The 25,384-nt window shown below is 36.2% G+C and overlaps 1 protein-coding gene across 1 annotated transcript in view; it reads left to right on the top strand.

The window, feature by feature from the left end:
* CPNE8 (copine 8) overlaps window positions 1–25,384 on the top strand; it is a 227,183-nt gene that overhangs the window by 74,741 nt on the left and 127,058 nt on the right. The window contains exon 6 of the mRNA XM_060657941.3: window positions 5,685–5,761. Coding sequence (XP_060513924.1) covers window positions 5,685–5,761 — 77 coding nt within the window. The remainder of the gene's footprint in view (window positions 1–5,684; window positions 5,762–25,384) is intronic.

The following is a 25,384-nucleotide window of genomic DNA, read 5'->3' as shown; positions in this document are numbered from 1 at the left end:
TTGAACAACATGGGGTTTAAGGGTCCCAACCTCCACAATAGTCAAAAATCTGTGTATAATTTTTGACCCCCCCAAAACTTAACTAATAGCCTACTGTTGACCAGAAGCCTTACTGATAACATAATCAATTAATACCTGTTTTGTGTGTTATATGTATTATATACCCTAATCTTACAATCAAGTAAGCTATAGAAATAAGAAAGTCATAAGGAAGAGAAAATGAATTATAGTACTATACTGTATACACTGAAAAAAAAATCCACATATAAGTGCAACCGCACAGTTTAAACTATCATGTTGTTCAAGAGTCAACTGTGTATTTGTATAATAATCAGCTAGACTCTGATAGTATAGCAGTGTTTCCTTGGATTTTTGTCTGCATTGTATTAGTAATAAAACTAGATTTAAGTAGTTATAGGAGTAATCCAAAGACTCCTTCTGATGTGCTGATAACTTTTTAACTACCTATGTAACACAAAACTCATGGTTATATTGCTTTGTGTGCTATGCTTTCTGCTTTTTTCTTGTTTACTTTACTTTGCACTGCTAGATATTTCAGATTTAATACCAGCATATTGTATTCAGGGCGATATTGGGATATATTCAGGGTAATATTGGTAGAATGCATCCTATATACTAACAACATGTATTTATGTATGTTTAAATAGATTTCAAAACTAAGTTCTATCTGTGTATTATTTAGATTATAAAATAATAATTAAATTTGGCAAATATTTATTGATCTCTTGGCCATTTGAGGGAAAGCACAATAGTTAATATGGCTGAATAAATGGAAGCATTTCTCAATTGCCAGACACCGTGAACTAGATTTGGTCTATGTGTGTGTTAAAGCTGTGGAAACATGCCTGGATTTATTACTGGAAGTTCTATTTTAATGTAATTCTAATGACTTATCAACTGGCACACAACACCATAGTAAGAAACAGTAAAGCAGTTTGTGTTAAAGGTAATTTTTATTTCTATCTTTATCTAACTACAGACCACAATATCTAAAAATAGCCATTAAAGGACACATGTATTCTGTTACCATACTGTGTAAAATGCATAGAAAATGTGAAGCATTGAGATGAGTAAAAAATAAAGATTCAGTAGAAATTTCCAGTGCAAGGAGTAGTTAGTTGACAAACACTATATGCTGATTTTTTCACTGTGAGTAGTAAATGTGTTGCTTGATAAGGAGTACGGAAGCACAGACAGATTAAAGGAACTACAAAAATGCTATAAATATTTAGGGGCAAAGTGTGCAATAACTATAGAGATAGTGTGTACAGATGAATGCCATAGCTTTTTGGTATACATTTTATTTTATTATTTTAATTTCCTTTTTGTTCATCACTGATGGTATTTGTGTGTTCTCCGTTTGCTAATATGTCTTCTCTCATAAGGATATGCTCTGTACTTCAGTTCTGTTTTCTTGAGTAATGACAGCACAGAACAGCTTTTGGTGAGACTTGGCCATATCCATTTAACATGTAGTATGCACAGCTATCTATCAGTATTAATATTTTTTAGAAAAGAGTTCCAGAATCCCCCATGCTTTTGACTGCTAACGCAGAACAATGATCTGTTCCAAATCTTTAGTATTCAGCACTTTCTGCCATGAGACTTAGAGAAATTTAGGTTGTTTTTTTTTTTTTTTTAACCCATAAACATACCTGTAAAGTCTCTTTTGAAATTGGGAAAGACATGTTGCTACTAAGGATATTTAATTTAAATATGTCCAGGCTGTACCTTAAGTACTTTCTAATTACTCAGAACCAAAATTTAAAATGATTTGCACTTTCATGAAGGTGTTGTAACTGAACTAATGTGAATTTGCTCCTTGGTGAGTCACCAAGGTGGAGATAACACCAGATGGAGTTGTCACACAAAGGAATCAATTTGCAGCAAATAAGGAGATCATGGGGAATAACTTCCAAAGCCCTGACTCTCCGAGCAAGAGTGGATGGATTCTTTTACTTAGGGTTAGGATGAATATTTAGAAAGGGGAACCCTGTCATCATATGTAGAGGTGGGCATAAGGTTGCATGTTCACCTTAAGAAAACAGGCCTATACCTATATTGTGTGTTATGTTAATGAGGCTTGTGTTCCTCCTTGGACAGATAATTTAGCATTATATTGAAGTAGGAATAACTGTCCTTCACTCCATAGTCCGTCTGCGCAGGTATGAGTCTGTGGTTGAGCTCAAACTGATCTGGGTGGTCTGGGCCTCTGGAACTCTTTGCCAAGCCAGTCGTTATAGCTTAAGGGGTAGTTTCAGTTTCCATCATGGGATGCTGTGCCCGTTGGGCCTTTTGCCTGAGTTGAGTAATAGATAAACTGGAAAGAACTTAAGGAAAAACGTGGGACCCAAAGGTCATTGGGTACAGACAGGTGAGCAATACAGGTCATGTCTTGGGTTTAGCTGGTGATGATGTCATTCTGGAAGCCACCAAATTTCAGATCCAGAGTATTTTCTGTCCCTCCCTTCTTGTCCCCACTGTCCCCCTCCCCATCCTCATCATGTGCAAGGATAGTTTACACCAAATCCTGTCACTCTGCTCTGCACTGTTTCCTACCACTTGCTACAACTTCAGTTTGGGTCTTAACACTTGGCTTCTTATTAACTACTATAGCCTGATTGATCCAGATTGTAGATTTTACCTCATTTGTCAGTCCATTCTTCGCACTGGTACCCGAGTAATCTGAATGTACTGTTCTAATGGTGCCCCTGCATTGCTAAAAGACTTCCAGTTGCTTCTGATTATCCTACGACAACTTCCTTGTTTGTTTGTTTTTGACCGGCCAACTGGACCTTCTACAGTCTGACTTGGCTCTTCATCTTCAGTTCTCCCCTTTACTTGAAACCCATTCTTTTCTTATTACATTCTTGCCTGTAACTCTGATCTGTTCTCTAGGATTATGTAAGGGAGGAAAAATAATTCTCCCTCTACCCTTCTTATTAGCCTCTGTAATAAAAAAGACGATTAATAGGAGAAAAACAAATGAAAGTTTAATAACATGCTATACCTCCTGTATACATGGGAGATACTAAGGAAAATGGAGTAACTCCCTGAAATGGCCCAAGCCTTATACCATCTCTAACTAAAGACAAAAAATGTTGGTGAGTGGGGAAGCGTTATGGGAGGTTTTCAGGCAAAGCATTTTAAAGAGGGCATAGTTTATGCAGATTTAAGTCTCTGCCTTCTCCACTGAGAAGAGATTTAGTAACCCCCTTCATCCTAGTACAGTGAGGAAGACAGCCTTAGAAATGGAAATTTTTCTTATAAATGTAAATGTCTCCTGCAAAAGGCTAACTTCTAACCTGGTTTTCTGAGCTTCCCCCATGTCTGCTATTTCTGAAAAATAATTAGCCTAAAATAATCCTTATGCCAGGGCACCCAGGTGGTTCGGTCGGCTAAGCATTGGACTCTTGATTTTGGCTCAGGACATGATCTCACAGTTGGTAGGATCGAGCCCTGTCAGGCTCTGCACTGACAACATGGAGCCTGCTTGGGATTCTCTCTCTCCCTCTCTCTCTCTCTCTCTCTCTCTCTCTCTGCCCCTTCCTTGATAGCACTTTCTCTCTCAAAGTAAATACATAAACATTAAAAAAATAATAATCCTTATGGCAAAGAGATATTTTTGGGTAGCCAATTCTCTTCTCTTTTAACTGGAATTGTAACTGTACTCAAGGAGTTCACTGCCTGGAGTGCATTAAATTGAACACAACCAAAGGAAGTGTTGAAAGCAAAGAACTTTTTATTACTTTTCACAAGTAAGGAGCTGGAGGCAGCTCTCAAAGCACTGTCTGTCCCTGAAGTTAGTACAGGAAGCTTTTATCCAGTGTATTAGGGGGTGGGATCAGGGAGCTTGCAAATGCATTACATATACATTAAGGAGTTATACGTATTCTATTATTAGGCACTTGGGTTCAATTCCATATGCCTAGAATGTCACCATGCTAGTACATGCACCTATGTTCAAACAACAGGTGGAAAAATAGGCGGAAAAATCTCATTTATAGGAGGGGATCCTAGTTTTGTAATGAGCTAAAGGTAACTAACTGCAGGACAACTTAGGTGAGGGGTGGGGTGCGGGAACTTCTGCAGGTCCTCAACTCCAAAATGGCTCAGACTGACTCAGCTGGTTCCTGTAAGGGTCTGTAAGGGGTTATCAGGTGAAAGAAGCACCTACCAAGGGACTAACAGGTGAAACACCTTACTGGGTATCTGTTGGGAACTGCTGGTTTTTGCAAAGCGAAACACACTCCTTCCCTGCTTTTGTCCTTTCCCCCTCCTCCCTTCTCCTGATAACTTTCAGCCCTTTGATCTGAGTAACTTCCCATTGTATCCTAGCTAACAGAATATCCAACTCTCTTCTCTCCATGATCTGATTTCTACTTGGCTCTCAAGGCTTACTGCCTTTGGGAAATATTACCCTGACTATCCTAGTCTCCAGCATGGACTTCCTTCATCAGACTTAGAACACTCTCTCCTTTTACTTTTTAGAACTGAATACATAGCTTTTACTTGCTAGGCATTTAAAATTTTTACTTATTAAAAACTTTGAATATTTTGTTTCTTCATTCCTGTCCATCCTTCTTAGGGCTTCCCATGGGCCAGTTCTCTACAATTTAGGGAGATCTTCCACCTTCTCTTTTAGGACAGATTGAAATCCTATACAAGCTAAACTAGAGTGTGTGTCTCTCTCTGAAATACTTCCATATTTTCTTGATTCAACACGCCCAGATGATGTTGGAACTCTTATTTTATTGGCATGTGAAATTGCATTGTGTTTATGATATTTAAATTCTTAGGCAGCATATTAATCTGGAATCAGAACATCTGGGTTAGTCTGCTATTTCTGACTGCTCAGACCATGAAAGAAATCAACCTCCTGTATGATTAGGATTTTCTTTATATGTGAAACAAAGATCAATAACAGATTTTTCATTGTGCAAGGTTATTCTGAGTCTTGAAAATAAGTATAAGATTGTACTTGAAATAAGGTACATCTAGTTTGTACATTGTAATGAACTTTACAATGTATTACACTTAACCTATTTTTAGGTATGTAACATATGCTAATATTAACTCATGTAATATTAACTCGTTCCTCCTCAAACCAATGGTGAGGGGAACTAGTACAGGTTAGCAATGAGGAAACTGGAGAGCTTAATTAATTGCCCAGTCCCAGGTAATGAGTGTCAGTAGTGGAACAGACACCTGGCTGTGTGGCTTCGGACCCCCTCTGTAGCCACCTCACATAGCCTGTGTGTAGGTAACGCTGAGTATTGTTAACCACCTCTGCTCTGTGTTTTCACAGTCTACCTCCTCAGCCCAAAGCTTACTAGTTTCAGAGATATCCAAAGCCAACTGTGGATTCAAATCCTGGAACTTCTTTCCACTGTTGTTGTAATTTCAAGAAGAAAAAGAAAGTAAAAGCGGTTTCCCGGTTACTTGCATTAACAAGCTAGCTGCGATAAAAGGACAAAAGGCTTTGCCAGTTTGCAGGAAAATCACATGCTAAAATTCATGCTTGTTGAGCTCATTTTATTCATTATTGGGAGTCGGGGAATTGAGTATTTCAGCAATGAAACCAATACAGATATGATGTACAAAATATGTAGTGTAAAGACAGCTTGAGAACTTATGAGCTTTAATCCTTTTATCTATTTTAGGACTTTCTGGGACAAGTGTTTTGTACATTGGGGGAGATTGTTGGTTCTCAGGGAAGTCGCCTGGAAAAGCCAATAGTGTAAGTATTTTTTAATGCAGACAATGAAATGTTAACTCTTCAGTTTTTATTTTGGTAGTTTGGAATTGGTAAATATGTGGTTGTAGACCAAAAGTGGGTTTAAAAATCTTCCTGAGTTTTTTCTTCTAACAAAATAGTTCTGACATGTTTGTAAAGAATCATTTATATTTTAGCTGTCATATGCCCTGCTGCAGAATGTTCACAAAATGAAAGGAGGAGACTTAAAAAAGCAAATGTATTGTTTTCTGTTTGGTTATAGTATTAATTCTTCTGTTTTTAAGAATGAAACATTTTGAAAAAGATATTTTCCTCCTTTGGGCTAGGGACTATATGTAGCACCATTTTTCATACCATATGTTTAATAAATGCATTTCTACCGATTGAGATTGTAATAATTTTTACTACAAAATTGGGTGAAAAAGAAAGTAAGTGTATAAAGATTAAGAGAAGATGGTATCTCAGAATTATGTATTCTTCCTTCACTTTCAGTCACTGGGATCATATTTCATTTTCAATTTCAGATCAATTGCATGGGATGATCCTATTTTTCTCCAGTTCCAAATAAGACAGCAAACTAACTCCAGATATTTCTCCTAAATCTTCCCCCTTACTATCCTCCTTCTTCCTACCCTCACCCAATCTCAATTATTTGGATTCATTTAACTGTTCATAAAAATCAGATGATTTAGTAAGAATACTGAGAAAATTGCAGAACTAACCACAATATCAAAAGGTTTGGGAAATTTGGAAGTCAGATTCTTTTAAGAATCTCAAACTCATAAAATAAATTTGTCAAAACTTTCCAAAATTATTCACCTTTGACATCCAAATACTTAAATGTCCAAGGGCATCATTCTCACAGTATCTGTATAAAATTGAACTTTATGTTTAGTGTATTCTTTTCAGGTTAATAAGAAATCTATGAATTCTCACTTCTCACTTATTAACTTATTACTTAGTGCCAGTTTGAAGACTTTTGCATATCAACTATCTTTTTTAACATTCTTTCATGTATAATTTTTTTTTATCTTTGTAGGATTTGTAAGCTTATAATTCAAATATGTTTATGCTCACTTTAATATGTCAGTAAAAAGTAATCTGTAAGACAAATGCAGATAATTTTATTAAGCATATATAATTGTTACTGTATTGTTGAGTCTAATGATTTAGGCCCATGAAAATTCTTGGAAGGTCACTGAATCACCCTTTTTACTGAAAAATGAATCAATAACATACACAATGCTACCTCAGAGGTGCCTTTAATATTCTTTGAGAGAAAACAAAAGAAATTAAAATAGAGAATTTTTATTTCAGTGTAACAGAATAGAGATTTTTATAGGACTTGCACTCATATTTTTAAATTGATCATTTTACTGGTTATTTTTATCTGGTGTTATTTTCTCCATAAAAGGAAAATATAACTCTACTTTCATAAGACTATTAAATTACTTAAAATTCTTCCCAATAGAAAATTATTTTTATGTTGGTCTTGAAACATGTTAAAAAGTTGATATTTTATTGGTTGGGGCATGTGGTGAATAGAATATAGTGTGAAATGTGGCCCTTGTTCAGGTCATTCGACAATTTCCATTAGACAAGACCAACAAAAATACAATTAGGCTAAGGGGTGAAGATGTCTAGAGTAATGATTATGCAAATGTTGAGAGTATTTTCTGGCAGTTGCATCATGATTATCTTATGTAATCAGAAAAGATGAGATGCCCTTTAGATTTTTCCTAGCTCCTGCTGAGGTTGGAGTAGCATAAGTGAGACAAAGCCTTGGAAACCTGTTCAGGCAACACGAAGCCATTGTAACCACCTGCTTTGCTTCATCTATAGGGTATTTTGTAATTTAGACAAGTTTATCGAAAGTGTTGATATTATACCTATCTTACTGACCAAGGTAGAATTCATTCAATGTTGTAAAGTGTATGTAACTAATCTTTTATTCAACCTTGGACCTTACTAGGCAGTCTTCTCAGGCAAATAAGTATTAAGAAAAGGGTTACTGAGAGAAGATGCATCTTCTGTTCAAATGGCAATTTACTCCTTTACCTCAACATCAAATGAAAAGCAATGAAAATCATTTATCCTTTTTGTTTAAAAGTGTAGTTGGGTTGAGGAAGAGAGTGAAATGTTATTTTCATGGAAGTTTTATCTGCCCATAATGTCGAAGTAGCCCTTAAAATTAGCAGGTCCACTAGATGGATGCTTTCAGATTCCACCCTCATCCCTGATCACCTTTAGTCACTGCCATGTATTTTTTTTCCTGTACGTGGTTTTTCAAATCGATCGAATGGAGAGATGGGAAGGTTGGAAGGTATGTGATACTTCAGTGGAGGAGAGAATGGTTTTGGAAGAAAGGGTAGAGCCAGGGAGAATATTGGAGATGATGTAAGGTCAGGGAAGTGTTTTCTCACAGGAAACTCAATGACAACCATAACTTCTAAAGGAGGATACCATGTTTTATCACATAATACATAAACATAGTGGAATATCTTAAAGCATGGCAGAAACAATAAACTTTGCATTGGGAAATAATACGTATCTGACATGTAGCTCTTACATCCATTGCTCACAGTCCCCTCTGTCTCCTCCTGCCCTGCCCTCACCCCCACCCCCATGGAGTGAACCTGCCCTGGTCAGGGCTTAGCTATCCAGTCAAAGATAACATTGTAAAATGGTCACTAAACATCCCATTGTTTTTCCATGGTTGATTCATCGTGGCTGGAGATAAAAATAGGATTTGTATACTCTCCTGTTGTAGCCATTACTTTTGCGTATCTTGTTAGGGAGTTGGAGGATTTTCCCTGTCTGGAAGGGTATAGGCTTTGGAATTGTAGCACAGGACACCTCCGGAGGCAGATTATCCACCTGCGATTAACAAAATTGACTCATCCTGAATTTAGAAAGTCTCCCTGTGTCTCAAATGTTATTTATCTTAAATAGCATTATCCAAGTGATTTAGGGCTTATTCACCAATTTGTTTTAGATGAGAGATTTATTTTCCAGTTAGTTTTCCTTTTAAATTCTAAGTTACTCCAAAGATTCTATCGTTTTCTTCCCTTTAAAGCCTTCCCTTTAAATGGTCTAGTTTAAATTATTTTCTGTTAAGGCATGAAAAATAATTTCTTTTGGCTTTTGAATTGCGCTTGTGTTATAATATCTCCTCAGTGTTGGGCTTTTACAAATGATGATAACTATAAAATTTGGAGATTTAAAGCAGATATACTAGAGCTTTAAATTGTTTGTTACTCACCAAGCCTTTGAAAACTAAGTTATATTTATTTCAAAGGAAACATGGATTTCTAGTGTATAGCCTCATGCTCTATTAAATACAGAATGTGAATTTAATGTTTATTTATTTTTGAAGTTTATTTTTATTTTTTGAAAGACAAAGAGAGAGACAAAGTATGAGCAGGGGAGGGACAGAGAGAGAGGGAGACACAGAATCCGAAGCAGGCTCCAGGCCAGGCTGTCAGCACAGAGCCCGATACAGGGCTTGAACCCACAAACCATAAGGTCATGACCTGAGCCGAAGTCAGACGCTTAGCCGACTGAGCCACCCAGGCACCCCCAGAATGTGAACTTAAAATCACTTCTTATTTTCTGTGCTTCAGTTATTGTTGTCACTTTTATTGTGAGATTCTCTTCTTTATGAGAATAAGAATTAATTTTTAAGGAGCGCCTGGGTGGCTCAGTCAGTTAAGCGTCTGGCTTTTGGTTTCACCTCAGGTCATGATCTCACAGTTCGTGGTATCAAGCCTACATAAGGCTCAGCACTGACAGCATCGAGCCTGCTTATGATTCTCTCTCTCCCTCTCTCTGCCCCTCCCCTACTTTTGCTGTCTCTCTCTTAAGGTAAATAAACTTTAAAGAAAATTATTTTTTAATATTTTGTAGGAACTTAGGTTAATTTTTTTTGAAATTGATGTTCAAGAATTTTTAATTTACTTTTTAATAGCAGCTCACGATTTTCACAATTTCCAATAATCTGTTCTGTTGAATTCAAGTTTTGAGCAAATTTGGATTCAAGTTTTGAGCAAACACATTTCTCATATCTTAATTCCATCTAACATTTTGGTCTTTTCCCTGAGCCCTCCTAAAATGACTCTTGTGCTACTTAATTTGTCTGCAGCACTTACTGTGTCTTCCTATGACTCATTGGCTCCTCGCTTTAGATTGTCCCATTATTATTTACCATTATACCCACTCAGCAGTGTGTTTTCTCATGCTGTGAGATTGTATCCAATTTTCTGCGTGATGCTGTCAGAGAGTTTTACTTCTTCTATCTTTAGGGAGCTCAGTGATGGATTCGGCAAAGCCTTCCAAAATGCTAGAATCAGCACCAGTTTAAGAAAGATTGCCATTCTCTTCTCTGGGAGGAAAGCATTTATTATATTCATCAAGTAATAGACCTGTTTGTTCCTGTTACGCTCATCCAGGCATGACTGGTTCTGTATAAAAGGATGGAGTAAGGAGGCAGGGACTGGTTGTGATTAGAAGGAAGATTCTTACCCTGGAGAGGAGGGGGAACTCCATGGGTAATTGAACCGGCAACTGTTTTGGCTAAGGGAAAAGATTATGTTCTTTGTAGGGTGGCTGTAGCAGCTTGTGATCTAGGCAATCAGGAGTGGGTAAAGGATAAAGAGAGGGATCTAAGAGTGATTAGGGAACAGTACAGTGAGAGGAGTACAGGGACAGGGGCTCAAAAGCAGGTGATAATTGGAAGACCAGCTTGCAGCTGATGGATGGACACTGGGATACCAACTCTGATAAAGGGTTTAAGGACAGAGCACATTGGGTGCTGAAGTTCAACAGGAGAAATGTGGAGAGAGGAACAGAGCAGAAGGGAAGCTGGGGAATAATGTAGAAGTAGAGGGCTTGGGAGGGACTTGAGGCAAGAGCCTTAAAGGCTTGCCTTAAAGATCTGGTTCAAATGTGGCCTGATTCTGAAAGCTATTTTGTAGCTGTGGGTGCATGTAGATGAAGTCAGTGTGAGAGGAATAGGAGGAGGAAGAATGGGAGAATGATTAGTCTTGAAGGTGAGAAACATCCAAACTTAACGATGAAGCAGAGCTTGTCTTTATTGTGCAACATTTTGTATGTGAAAATATAGTCAGCTTTGGGGGAAATTTTGACCTTCAAAGTCATCTTGACTTTAGTAACTTCCTTGCAGAGTAGATTGATATTGTTATACTCCCTGTTTTTTTATTTATTTTTATTTATTTTTGTTTCTTATTGGAAAGAGCACTGGGCTGGAAATCAGAATATGATGTTTTTAGTACCATGCCTGGTACTAACTCACATGTTACATTACAAAATTTGTACATCTATATTAAATTTCCATACCTGTGGGTTACATTTGTAGTATGGAAACTTTAGTCTAGAGATAAATAAGTAGCTGCTGTAACAGAGTTGATAGGACATGGGCTTTGGGGGCAGTCAAATCTGGGATCATAATTTATTTTTGTCATGGAGGACACTGGAATTTAATAAACACCCCAATTGCAGCTATTATTAATGTTGTTATTAAATATAGCTAACGTCTTTTAGGAAAGACCTTAAATGCAATCACCTAATAAGCTCAGCTTTCCATCTCTCCTTCCCTCTCTTCTTTCCTTCCTTTCCTTTTTTCCTTCCTGCCTTTCTGTCTTTTTGTCTTCCAGTATTTGTTTCCTTAGAGAAGCATTTAGCTAGGAATTCAGTAAGATTAGATAAAGGACAATTTTGAGCCAAAGTATATTACATATATATAAATTGTTAAGTGTTGACCAAATATAAATATTAAACATTATTTTGTCTATTCTCAGTTTCTGCTTGTCATTAGTTTGGGTTTTATAAGATAGTGGGTTTTTGTTTTTTGGTTTTTTTTTTGGAAATGCCCTGGATTTTTAGACCATTGCCCAGGTTCATATGTAATTGCAAAATATAATCTAAAGGACAATATCAATTAAATTATTTTTCTCTTATTTGCAAAGATCACATTGATGTGTGTACATATTTATAATTTTCATATGATTCCAACACATTAAAAGTTGAACCACTGATTGCATCTTAGAGAGATGTTAGGTGCTTCACTGATCTAGCATAAGCATTTATCTACCTTTGGGAGAGTCTATATGAAAAATTGTGTGTGCTCTAAAGACTAAAAGTAGAGAGAATTTTAGTACATTTCCTTATGTATCTTGCACCAGATTATGAGTCTTCCATATAACAGAAACTTAGTAAATGTTCACCTGGCCCACTTTTTTAACATTCATTTGTGGATCTGAGCTCATGCTCTGGAAAAATCCGCAGAGATGTATTTAACCTGAAAGAGTGACTGTATACAGCTGTAAGCCCCCACACTTCTCTGCTCTATGCAGAAATTCCAGTTGTTCTTGGTAAAGGCATATAAATTAGGAACTGTTCTGATTAGATAGGCTTGCAAAGAATATGGCCAGTCATGAAAGATATGGATAAGATAAATACATTTTTCTTAAAATAGTCCTTAATATCATCATCAAAGGCAAGCCCTAGAATGGTTGATCTGCTTTTCTGATTTGGATGTTATTTCCCTGTTCTTATGAAGCTTATGTACAAGTAACTCCTTTAGGCATCCAAAATTGAGAAAGAAAATAAAAGGCAAATTATTTTATCTAAGTGCTTATTATTTAGACTGTATTTATTGACTGGATTTGTTTACTTTTCTATCAGATACCACCTCAGTTTGGTAGAGGTTCTAAGGATTCTTTTTTTTTTTTTCTTCTCTTAATTCATTTATTCAACACATCTTTACTGAGAATATATAACGGACCAGGAACTGTTAGGTACTAAGCATACAATTATGAAAACACAGTTGTTCCTGTCCTCATGGAGATAATCACCTATTCATTAAATGAATAGTCATACAAATAAATATAATTACATATTGATATAAACCCTATGAAAATTGCAGTACTGACTTAGACCAGAAGATATAGGTCATTTTTAGTAATTGAATTTTTATCGTAAATACAGTGGGAAAAATCATGATTTTTGTTCAGAGAGGTTCTTTCACTTCTGTGTGCAGAATGGTTATGGGTAGTTAACAGGAACAATTACTAAGTTAATTACTGTTGAAATAATCTAGTTCAGAGTAGACAGTAATTTGGACTAAGAAGATGAGAAATAAGCCGATCAAAATATGTTTTTAATATTCATTTCACAAGGATTGATGATAGGCTGATAGTCTTGATTGAAAAGGATTTCAAGGAAGGCTTACAGATTTCTTGCACAAGTAACTAAATAGATGGATGTATCATTTTCTGACAAGGGGAAGATCATCCATGTCTGGGCTTTTCACAGTTGATCAGTGTTTTAGGAAGAGATGAGTCATTCTATCCTTGTATTGCAAGGTGTAAACATTTGCAACATTCTTTTTTGTTTGTTTATATTTGTCTAACCTCATTGAGTTGGATTAAAAACTGATAAAGCTGAAGGAAAGAACTGATAAGATGTGATCTGTGTTATTTGGAAGATGGCTTCTAAACTAAATAGTACCTTCTTGTTGAATAAACCTACTTGTTGAATAAACATTCCTCATTTCACTTAGTTTTAGTATCAGACAAGTTTCTAAAGGGTTACCCTTAGTATAGACAATGTTTAGAGATTATGTTGGGATAAAATCTTTCAGAGAAATTATAGGTTCCTCTACAATGAAATTCATTGTTTCTTTCTTCTTTCTTCCCTCTTAGGTTATGGCATAATTTGCTTATTCTGGGATTCAAGATGTAGCCCAGGGAATATTAGTTTTATAGTTAAGCAAACTAGTTGTAAAGAAAGACCTTTATGGGCCAACCTTAGAATAAGAATCTTGGTCTGAGCTCTAGCCCACTGATGAGATGAATGTTTGGAACTAACATTTGGGGATTGTCTCTGCTCCTGTATTTATACCCAACTGGTTTTTGTCTTCAAAGCAATTGAAAGAGAGCAGTGAATTTTTAAAAAAATAATACCAGTGGCTAACTTGATTGAATTCTTATAAGGTGTCAGTCAATATACTACCTGCTTTGCACTTAAAAGTTCTGTAACCCTTACTGCACCATTGTGAGGTAGATAGGTATTATAATCATCCCCATTCATTAGAGAAAGAAACTGAGACAAGGATTCTGGAGAAACCGCGCTTCAAATAGAAGTTGTCTGGCTTGTGACCCATGTGCTTAACTACCGCATTATAATGCCTTCAACAAATGAATATATTTATATATGGCTCTGAAGGAAATTGATTTTTTTAATTTTATTTCATTTTAGTAATGAAAAAGTATTTACTTAAAAGTCAAGAATGTCTCTGAATGATAAGACGAGCTTTAAAGATACCCATCTTGGCTTAGATCATTTCAAGGATGAGGTTCCTTTGCACGATGTCTTACCCACACAACTCTTATGCCAGCACAGTCCAGAGTAAAAACAAAAATTCCTGAGGTAAAAATTCCCGAGGTCATCTCCAGAGCGGTTTGTTTCTTGCTTCTGTCTTGAGTCATGAAGACTTAGCTTCTGTGGGCTATACCAGGTTTCCATAGAGGATGTGCTGTACTCTTCTGTTCCCTAGGATGATTAAGAGAACAGCAATAGCCCTGTAAGTGAGGAGAAGAGTGGCTTTCCTGTGCCAGCTATTCTCATTCTAGGGTTACTGCGCCTGCTCTCTGTGGTCAACTAGGGTGACAGAACCCTTCTCTAGGGGTAACATTAAATTTTCTCAGAGCCAACACAGTCTAAATAGGAAGACTATTGGAAGGAATTTTAAAAATAAATCCATATTTAGTTTTGGAAAGAGGTAAATAAGTGTGTGATGTTTTTTCCTGATCTTTTAGAAAATCATCATTCTGAATTCAGTGTGTTGACAAGTACATAGCACCACGTACTCATTCTTCCTGGTCATTTCTTCCATTTGGTAATGCAGGATGATGTGCTTCCATTTCTAAAAGCAACGAGCTTTCTGCTGCTTTCTTCTCTTTCAGTGTTCAGGGAAGAGAAATTAAACATATTGTCAGGGGTTTTATTTATATTATTTTTGTTGAAGGCCTTTGTGAGTAATTATCCTTGATTGGGCCACAGTGCCATTTTAGGTACAGGCAGATTCTCACAATGCAGTAGGCTGCTCTGAGAATGTATTCTAGTAAGTGAAAAATCTCAGTAATCTTTGCAACTCACTGTCTGCTTTGATACCAGTATTGGTTAGAGCCAGTAATCATGGAGACAGATCAATTGAATCTCAACTGTTTCCCAATTTGAGTTAATTCCGATGAAAGACTCTAAACATGGAGGGCAATTTAGTAAACTGACATTTCCAAATACATCTAGATTCCAACATATATTTTTAGTCATTTGCATAAATGTATTGTGTTGGTTTTTTTTTTTTTTTTAGTATAAATATACCACTTCTAGCTAACTGAATTGTTGGCTTCTCCCAACATTTTAATAAAGGTTTTTACCTTCTCCCTTTCATACTATTTTTGTTTGTTTTAAGTTCCCTGTTGTCCTTTCCTAAACAGGTCTACTTAAACAATAATCAAAGGAATACACAGTAGATGTTCCTGTTCTGTTCTTATTAATTCTTCTGTTCACCATGACACATGTGGGTTCCACAGCATGATGGAGCAAAGCCCCTGAACAACCTCCTAAAATTCAATCAAGCTGCTGAATGCCTTTCCTCCATCCTTTTTTTCTTTTAACAATTGTGAAAAGACTTAAAAAGAAACCATTATATCCTCTGCATTGTAGAGACCTGTTGTTGTGCCTTGTAAATGGTAAGATTTGGTAAATGTTTATTCAACTATATTTTCCAGAATAAGAATCAAATTTATATGTTTTTCTCTTTTTTGTTAAGAACACAAAATGTCTCTCCTGCGCATTATAACTTTGCACTTCAGGGCTTGGAATAGAATTTTTAGATTATAATAATGTTGCTACCTATGCATTTTACTACATCACAAATGTAAAGGGTACTTGCAATAATATTAGTAACCTAATATTTCTGTACGTAGATGGACAGATCTAGTTTATCCCAGCTGAAATAATTTCTTAAAAATTTTTGGCATATGTGGTATTTAAGAGCTAGGATCACATCATTCTTGTCAATAGTTACTTTTAAAGAAAATTTTCAACTCCAGAGATTATGAACAGTTTACTTTGTTTTTATTACTGCAAAGCTGTGTCTCAAATCACCAATTGTGTATTCCTCATAATTCTGTACTGTGATAATAACTGCCTTGCCTTTCTTTTAATGTCAGCATTTACATTCTGACCATAAAAGAAGACCACATTTAATTTAATTGTAATTTTATTTTATTTTATTTTTTTATTAAAAAAATTTTTTTTAATGTTTATTTTTGAGAGAGAGAGTGAGACAGAGCATGAGCGGGGAGGGCCAGAGAGAGGGAGACACAGAATCCGAAGGAGGCTCCAGGCTCTGAGCTGTCAGCACAGAGCCCGACGCGGGGCTCGAACCACAAACCATGAGAACATGACCTGAGCCGAAGTCGGCCGCTCAACTGACTGAGCCACCCAGGCGCCCCTAATTTAATTGTAATTTTAACAATTACAGGGGAGCAGATGGATTTCTTGAGCACAGTGTTTAAAAATTTCAACAAAATTTGCTATTGCCGTTTTCTGGCATTTAACATATTTTAACAGTGAACGTCATATATTTTCTTTTGTGATAACTGATAGAGTAAAATCTTAGAAACAATGTCTTCATAATTTTTAGAGACAAAATGTATTGCCTGGAAAGATAAATGTATGAGATTTAAATTAAAATATTCATTCGTTTTGAAAAACTACTTGCATGCATCTTTAGTTTTGCCTTTGGAAATGACATCATTTCTTCCTGTAATTAGATTTCAAAAGAAAACTAATATACGAAAAGTATGTTTCTTTTTGCTTGAACATCAGTGTTAGTTTTCAATTACTGAGCTATTTATGTGGCTTTGATTTTTTCTTTGTTTAACAAGAAACATTTGGTCTCTTATGTCATCATCCCCAGCTATTTACCTTCTCTGTATCTACACTTGTGTGATCTGAGCACCTCAGTGTCACAGTCCAGAATCAAATGGTCCGGTGATACCACTGAATCCTGATCTCCAGCCCGGCTTCAACCTTCTATGCTCTTTCATTCTTGTGGGTACATTTTTCCTTTCTTCTCAGCAGCTTTTCCAAAAGGCTACAAATAACTTTCTTCAAGCCCTCTGTCACATAACCTTTCTTCTCCTCACTCCTAGCCTTTTGCTTTTACAACTTTACCTTTTTACTTTCAGAGAAAATAATATCATAAATACTATTAGTTGCTGCATCTGTTATTTAACACTCTAACACCCTGCACCAAGAGCTTTCCATATATTGTACCATTTAATCTTTCCTCAACCTAGCAAACCAGAGATTATTAGTCATAGTTTGCAGATGAACAAATGAGGCTTAGATAAGTCAAATGCTCACCCAAAATTTGGAGAGGAAGGAAGCCAGGAGCTGAGGTGCTTTTTAAAACTCAGGTGTGACCCCTTAATCGTTCTCCCATTTTTGGCACACTACGGGGGAGATTTAGTTTACCTCCTCCCCTCCTGGTTTAGTTGAGCATATATTACTTTTCTCCACCTGAACAACTGCCTTCTTCTAAGCCCTGGATTGCACGCCACACAGACATCCCTAGAGACTTTGCTTCCACCCTGCCATCCTCCAGACACATAACTCTGCCTCTACCTTACACTGTGGCTCTGCCTCCATTCTTCCCATCACAGCAAATAATCTTCAAAGATTTCTTGCACAGCTGCTCCACCGCTCCACTGCCACTACCTCGTCAACCCACTTTTCATGATTCCACTTAAATGTCTTGCTTGGGGGCTCAGCTACCTCCTGTGTGCCATATCCATAGATGCTTGCAGTTCTCATCTTACCTGGCCTCTCTGTGGTGCTTGTTGCTGTTGATCAGTTCTTTCTTGAAACTCCTCTCCCTGTGCTTTCATGACACCGTCTTTCACTGGTTCCCTCATGGCTCCCTGGATAGTCCTCTTACCTGCATCATGGGCCAAACAATGACCTGAAATTGTGCACAAAATGCTGAGTGACATTTTTCTCCTGAAAATGTCTCTGGCTCTTATTAGAGTCTCAAATGTGTCTGTCACTTAACAAAGTTTAACACCTACACCCTACAGGATATGTTACTCTGGATGATGTCTTATATGTCTCTGATTTCAGCTGTCACCTATATGACAATGATATCACATCTTATATCAATCATATTTCTTTTGTTGGCTCCAGATGCATGTATATAGCTGCCTACCAAACATAGATGTCTCAAAGAAATGTCAAATTGAATATGCCCCAAAGGTGAATTTGTCATTTATACCATCAAAATTCCTCCTGCTGTGTCCTTTCTCTGTGATGGCACTGCTAGGCAGTTTCTAAGCAAGGTAGGTGGGAGTCCTTTTATGCCCTTTATCCCTCTCTCCTTCCTTGCTCAGCAGCCAAGCTGTCCATCTTCACTTCCCCTACTCTTTTGCAGCAACCCCTCTTACTTAGTTGTACAGCTCTTCCTGACCTGATGTCTGTAATTACAGTCCGCACCAGTTTCCTCTGCATGCAGTAACTCCTACTGGTCTTTTTAGAGTCAGACGTAGAATTCAGCTCCTTCTTCAGCTCTTCCCCATACCCTGTTGGGTAGAAAACTCAATCTGCAATGGCACTTGACACCCACCAGTGTACTCTAATATTCCTAAACACACATTATCCTCTGAGCGACTTGAATGTCCTTCATTGGATCATATTCTTACATCACTGTGTCTGATCCTCGTGTCTGGAAGGCATTTTATGCACTTTGCCCCACTTGCCAATTTGCACCCACCTTGTTAGACACAGCTCCTGTCACCTTCTCTGAAATCTTTCTGGTCTCTACCAGACTAGGATTGGTGCCCATTGTTAGTGTAGTACCTGAATCTTTGTTCAGTTATAATATTCTTCATCCTTTATTGTTTATTTCTGCAGCACATGTTTTGCATTTCACTACAGGGCAAGTGTCAGTTAATTCTTTGCATAATACTTCTCCTTAAACTCTACGTCACTTCTCCCTCACAATTCAAGTGTAACAGAGCTCTCATATGTGAATAATTTATGTGTTGCCAAATTTTAGTGTAATATTACATAAATAACTCATTGTGCCACTAGGTACTACATTAATTTTTTTCATTCAATTTTTTTGAAAAGAGTTCATTCAGTTTGAGTTGTTTTTGTCCCAGTTCAAATAGATCGGCTTAGCATGGAAAGGTGTTGGATTATCCTTTATCCAGTTAAGAACTAGCTCTTATTAGAGTCTAGGTCCTTTCTCCAACTGCCTCCAATTGGGGATTTATTACTGCAGTTAAGACTAGTCCATATGTTAAGTTGGCAAATTTTGTACTGAAGATTATCTCTTAATGCCATTACCTACACAGGTGAAACACTTAGAATTCCCATTCTGCTTCTTTAGCTGCCTAACATTCTATATCAGGAACTGTTTTTTCATATTTTATCACCTCTTCCTTTTTCCTGCCTTCAGTCAGTGAATATACTTCATCCTGTTATTATCTGGCCCACTCATGATTGAGCTAGTATAATCACCGAATTAGTACTAAGTTTGAACAGAAGTCATGCTACTGGCTTAATTTGTTAGTTTTCTTGTGCATCCATATTGAGTTACATTATTTCTCTGGGGACTTCTGAAATCACTCTCTTAAATCAAATGCAATGCAATTCAACAAATGCTTAGAGAATGTCAATATCAGATGTCTTTAGGTGTAGACAGGCAGAGACGGCGATGCACAACCCTTCCCCTTCTGGAGCTGTCTGCTTTTGTGAATAATACATGTAAGCACATGATAATAACTATAATGTATGGAATACTTGCTCTGTGCTGTTTATACACATTTGATATTAAAACTGAATTATTAGTCCTCAGATGAGGATACTGAGTTTCAAGAAGATTACACAACTTGTTCAAGGTCACAGTCATTAATTGATGTACCGGGGATGTGAAGTTAGCTTTGTGGAACTCTCAAATGCGGTGCCTATGTCCAGGTCTTGTAAGACAACAGGAGTTTCTACAAGGTAGAGAGGGTGGACGAATCAACTCTAGTTATGAGAGTCAGAGAAGCAGCATTTGAGTTGGGCTTTGAAAAATGAAGTGTTTACCAGGTAGATAGCCTAAAGATGAATCTGAGATCCTAAAAATTTTCAATATTGAGAAAGGCTGATGAAGGAGATATTTTAAGGCAGGAAGCATTGTAGATTACTGAAGGCATACCTCTTTAGTGATGTGACTTACTGCCTTCAGCTCAGCATAAGCAAATTGATTTTCAGAAAAAATATTAAGCTTGATAGTAGCTCCTTCATAATGTTATTAAGTGTGATGTTTCATTTTTCATGTTTTCAACGTCTATGACTGAAATTCTACTGCATATATTTTCCTGTGACTTGATTTGTTGCTCAAAATTGTGATAGCCATATATGTAATGTGTGATGTGTAGATGTGTGAAGTTATACTTTACTCATTTATTTCATTACTGTATCAGTTTTATGAATTATAAACAGATTTACCTAATATTAAGTTGGTGGGCCTTTATAGCTTCCAGTTTTTTTTTCTGTATAAACAGTGCTATAATAAAAACTATTATATATCTCCTCATTGGATATAAAATATAAAATTATTTCCATATAAAAAATATTGGATGTCTTCTTACTATATGCCTAGGAATGAAATTCTGGTGTCTTAAGGTAGGTGTGATGTGGAAGGGAGAATTTTGGCCCATGACCTTTGCTGTCTAGCGTCACACCAATGGTCATGTTACTTATGTGGCAAGAGGAACTTTGCAGACATAATTAAAATTACTATTCATCTGACTTCAAGATACAGAGGTTATCATGAATTATCTAACTAGGGTCAAATTAATCACATGAGCCTTTAAAAACAGGAAAAAAAGCAAAAATACAAATAAAAATTAAAATTAGAAGCAAAAGGCAGAACAGAATATGAGAGAGATACGGCTGATGCACGTGGGGAGGTCAAAGGACTTCAAAGCATGGGAAAGACCTGACCTGCCTTTTCTCACTGAAAGATGTAGGGGCAACATGAAAATCAAGAAAAGGCTCTCTGTTCTTTTTCATAGGTCTATTTGTCTGTCTTTGTGCTGGTACCATACTGTTTTGATTACTCTGGTTTTGTAATATGTTTTGAAATTGGGAAATGTGAGTCTTCCAGGTTTGTTCTTTGAAATTGCTTTGGCTATTTGGGGTCACTTGAGGTTTCATATAAATTTTAGGGTGAGTTTTTCTACTTTTTTTTAATGTTTATTTTCTTTTGAGAGAGGGGGGGGAGAGAGCGAATGGGGTAGGGGCAGACAGAGGGAGACACAGAATCTGAAGCAGGCTCCAGGCTCTGAGCTGTCAGCACAGAGCCCGATGCGGGGCTTGAACCCACGAACCGTGAGATCGTGACCTGAGCCGAAGTCGGATACTTAACCGACTGAGCCACCCAGATGCCCCTCTACTTTTTTTCTGTAAAAAAAAAAAAAATGACACTGGGATTTTGATACGGATTATTTTAAATCTGTAGATTGTGTTGGGTGGTATGGACATCTTGACAGTATTATCTTAAAATCATGAACACAGGATGTCTTTCCATTTATCTGTGTCTTCTTTAATTTCTTCCAGTAATATTTTATAGCTTCCAGTGTGAGAGTCTTTCACCTTCTCAGGTTATTCCTAAGTATTTTATTATTTTTGGTACTATTGTAAATTAAATTATTTTCTTAATTTCCTTTTTGGTTTGTTCACTGTTAATATATAGAAACATAACTGGTTTTTATGTTGATCTTGTATCCTACAGCTTTGTTGAATTTATTAGTTCTAACAGTATTTTTTACTGTGGAATCTTTAAGGTTTTCCACATATAACTTATATGACATAACCTTCACTTCTTCCTTTTCAATTTGGATGTCTTTATTTCTTTTTCATACCTAATTGCTCTGGATAGCACTTCCATTATGATGTTGAATAGAAGTGGCAAGGGTGGACATCTTGTTTTCTTCATGACTTTAGAGGAAAAGTTTTCAGTCTTTCTCCATTGAGTATGAGATTACCTGTGGATTTTTCAAATATGGCTGTTATTATGTCGAGATGTGTCATTCCATCCCTAGTTTGCTAAGTGTTTTTATCATGAAATGGTGTTGAATCTTGTCAAATGCTTTTTTGCATCCATTGGGATTGATGATCATATGGATTTTGTCCTTCATTCTGTTAATATGATATATTAAACTGACTTGGATATGTTGAGCCATCCTTGGATTCCAGGGACAAATTCCACTTGGCCATTGTGTATAATCCTTTTAATGTGCTGTTGAAATCAGTTTGCTAGTATTTTCTTTTGGATTTTTGCATCAATATTTATGGGGGATTCTAGTCTTTTTCTTATAATGTCTTTGTCTGGCTTTGGTATCAGGGTAATACTGGCCTGTTAGAATGAACTTGGAAATATTCCCTACTGTTCAGTTTATTGGAAGACTTTTAGGAAAATTGATGTCAATTCTTTAAGTGTTTGGGAAAATTCTCTAGTGAAGCCATTTTATCCTGGACTTTTCTTTGTTAATAGGTGTTTGATTACTGATTCAATCCCCCTACTAGTTACTTATCTGTTCATATTTCCTATTTCTTCATGATACAATTGTTAGATTCTGTGCTTCTTGGAATTTATCCATTTCTTCTGTGTTATCCAATATGCTGGTCTGTAATTGTTCATGATATTCTCTCATAATCCTTTTTATATCTGTGGCATTGGTTGTAATGTTCCCTCTTCCATTTTTTTTTATTTTAGTATTGTCTCTCTTTTTCTTAGTCCATCTAAAGGTTTGTCAATTTTGTTGAACTTTACAAAAACACAACTTTTAGTTTTATTTGTGTGTGTGTGTGTTGTTTTTCTATCATCCATTTTTAAATCTCTGATCTAATCTTTATATTTCCTTACTTCTGCTAGTTTTGAGATTACTTTGTTTTGTTTTTCTAGTTCCTTGAGGTATAAAACTCGGTTGTTCATTTGTAGTCTTTGTAAAAATTTATTTTATTAAAAAAATTTTTTTGAGAGAGAGCAAGAGCAGGGGAGGGACAGAGGGAGAGAGAGAATCTCAAGCAGGCTCCATGCACAGCATGGAGACTGATGCAGGGTTCAATCTCACAACCATGAGATGATGTGAGCTGAAATCAAGAGTTGGATGCTTAACCAACTGAGACATGCATGCAGCCCTGATTTGTAGTCTTTTTTTTTTTTTAATATATGCATTTACAGTTATAAACTTCCCTCTTGGCACTTCTTTCATTTCATCCCATATATTTTATTTTAGTTTGTTGTATTTTTATTTTCATTGTTTCAAGATATTTTCTCTTTAAAATTTTTTTTTCTTTAATGTTTATTTTTGAGAGACAGAGTGTGAGTGGGGGAGGGGCACACAGAGGGGGAGACACAGAATCTGAAGCAGGCTCCAGGCTCTGAGCTGTCATCATAGAGCCTGATGCCGACCTCAAACCCACAAATTGTGAGATCATGACCTGAGCCAAGTCGGATGCTTAACCAACTGAGCCACCCAGGTGCCCCCAAGGTATTTTCTGATTTCCTTTGTAACTTTCTCTCTGAACCATTGGTGTTTAAGAATGTGTTGTTTTATTTCTACATATTTGTGTAGTTTCCAATTTTCCTTCCACTATTGATTTCTAACTTCATTCCTTTGTCATTGGAAAGCATACTTTGTATAATTTCAAGCTGCTTGAATTTGTTAAGACTTGTTCTGTACCTAATATATAGTCTCTTCTGGAGAATATTCCATGTGAACTTGAGAAGAAGTATGTTCTGTTGTGTTGGAGTGTGATCTTTATGTCCATTAGGTCCAGTTGGTCTGTGATGTTGTCCACGTCCTCTATTTCTTTACTAAACATTGGTCCAGTTGTCCTATCTATTATTGAAAAGTGGAGTGTTAAACTTTCTTACTATTATGTGTTGGTATTGTATTATCTTTTATTAATACACTGCTGCATTTTTGCTTAATACTATTTTGTTTATTTTTTTGCATGCAAAATACTAAACTAGTAGAATCTCACAGGTCTTATTTTTGTTATTGTGCAATTCTGAGTATTCTTTCCTGTCTGCTATTCCTTCTTTTAATAATGAGTTTTCAGAAATGTCTTAAAAATTGCATTTGTCATTAATTTCTAACTCAAATTTTTTTGGTCAATAAATGTGATATAGTTTAGTAAATATTCTATGACATAGTGTGTGGTCAATTTTAGTAAATGTTTCATAAATTAAAGCAAAATTTTGAGAATGAGTGGAGATCACCGAAATGAAAAAGGGGCCTTGAGTGGTTGGTAGGGTGAGTATTCTGGGTGAAGCAGGGGGGAAGGAGACATCTGTTATGGATTCAAGGAACAAAAAGCATGGCTCTGTTCAAAAATGGCAGAAAAGATGAAATTAGATATTTTACAGTGAATGTATTTTATGAAGGATATTATGTCCTAATTAATCAGTTTGGAATTATTGTAGGATCTATGTAGAGCCACTGGAAGATGGAAGGCTTCATGGTTAGAATTCATGATCAAATCAATCTGACATCCATGGAGAGGATACATTAAAGGAGTACCAGCCTGAGACCAGTTAGGAACATTAAAACTACAGTAATCCAAGCAAAAGAGTAAAGGTATGAACTAAGGCATACCTGCTAGAGGTAATGGAGAAGTAGTAAGAGATATGGAAAAATGTTACAGTTAGAAAACTAAAACAAACAAACAAACAACCCTGATGGCAACAATCAACAAAAAGCAAAATCAAACTAAACAAAAACAAACCACCCAGTCTCTCAAGAGACCATTTATGTGTCATGTGTCAATTTTGGAAAGGATTATTTCATCTTTAATAATTCTCTTGACATGTCTCTTCAGCTGTCTTGGGGATGAGTTCTATTATTATTACTATTATTATTATTATTATGTGTTGTAAAATATAATAGAAGAATAGTAGTATGGGAAACTTTTCAAAATAGACTTTTTTGAATAACTTTCTATTTTGATATAATTTCAGTTATACAGAAAATTGACTAGAATAGTACCAGAAACTTCTGGATGCCCTTTACCCAGAATAACAGACATTAACTTTGTCCGAAGTGCTTTTATCATTTTCTCCCCCACCTTCTTTCTTCTTATCCCCCTCTTTGATATTCTAGTTCTAGTAGTAAGTTGGAGGCATTGTTGGAGACACCGTGCCCCCTTTCTTAAAATTCTTGAGTGTGTGTTTCTTAATAGGGAGTTGATGATCAAAATCAGGAAATTTCACAGTGATACAATGATATGTAATCCATACTCCATATTAAAATTTCAACAATTATCCCAGTAATATCCATTAAAGTGATTTTTCCCCAGTCTAAAATTTAGTCAAGAATCATACATTGTATTTAGTTGTCCTGATTTTAGTCTCTTTCAACCTGGAATAGTTCCTCAACCTGTCTTTTCTTTCGTCACATTGTTTTTAATCTTTTTATTTTAAAATAGCCGTAGATTTATAGAAAAGTTACAAAGACAGTACAAGGAGTTCTTATACAT

Source organism: Panthera onca, chromosome B4 (assembly GCF_046562875.1).
Source record: "Panthera onca isolate mPanOnc1 chromosome B4, mPanOnc1 haplotype 2, whole genome shotgun sequence".
Classification (NCBI taxonomy): Eukaryota; Metazoa; Chordata; class Mammalia; order Carnivora; family Felidae; genus Panthera; species Panthera onca.
This window is presented reverse-complemented; position numbering and strand designations above follow the sequence as displayed.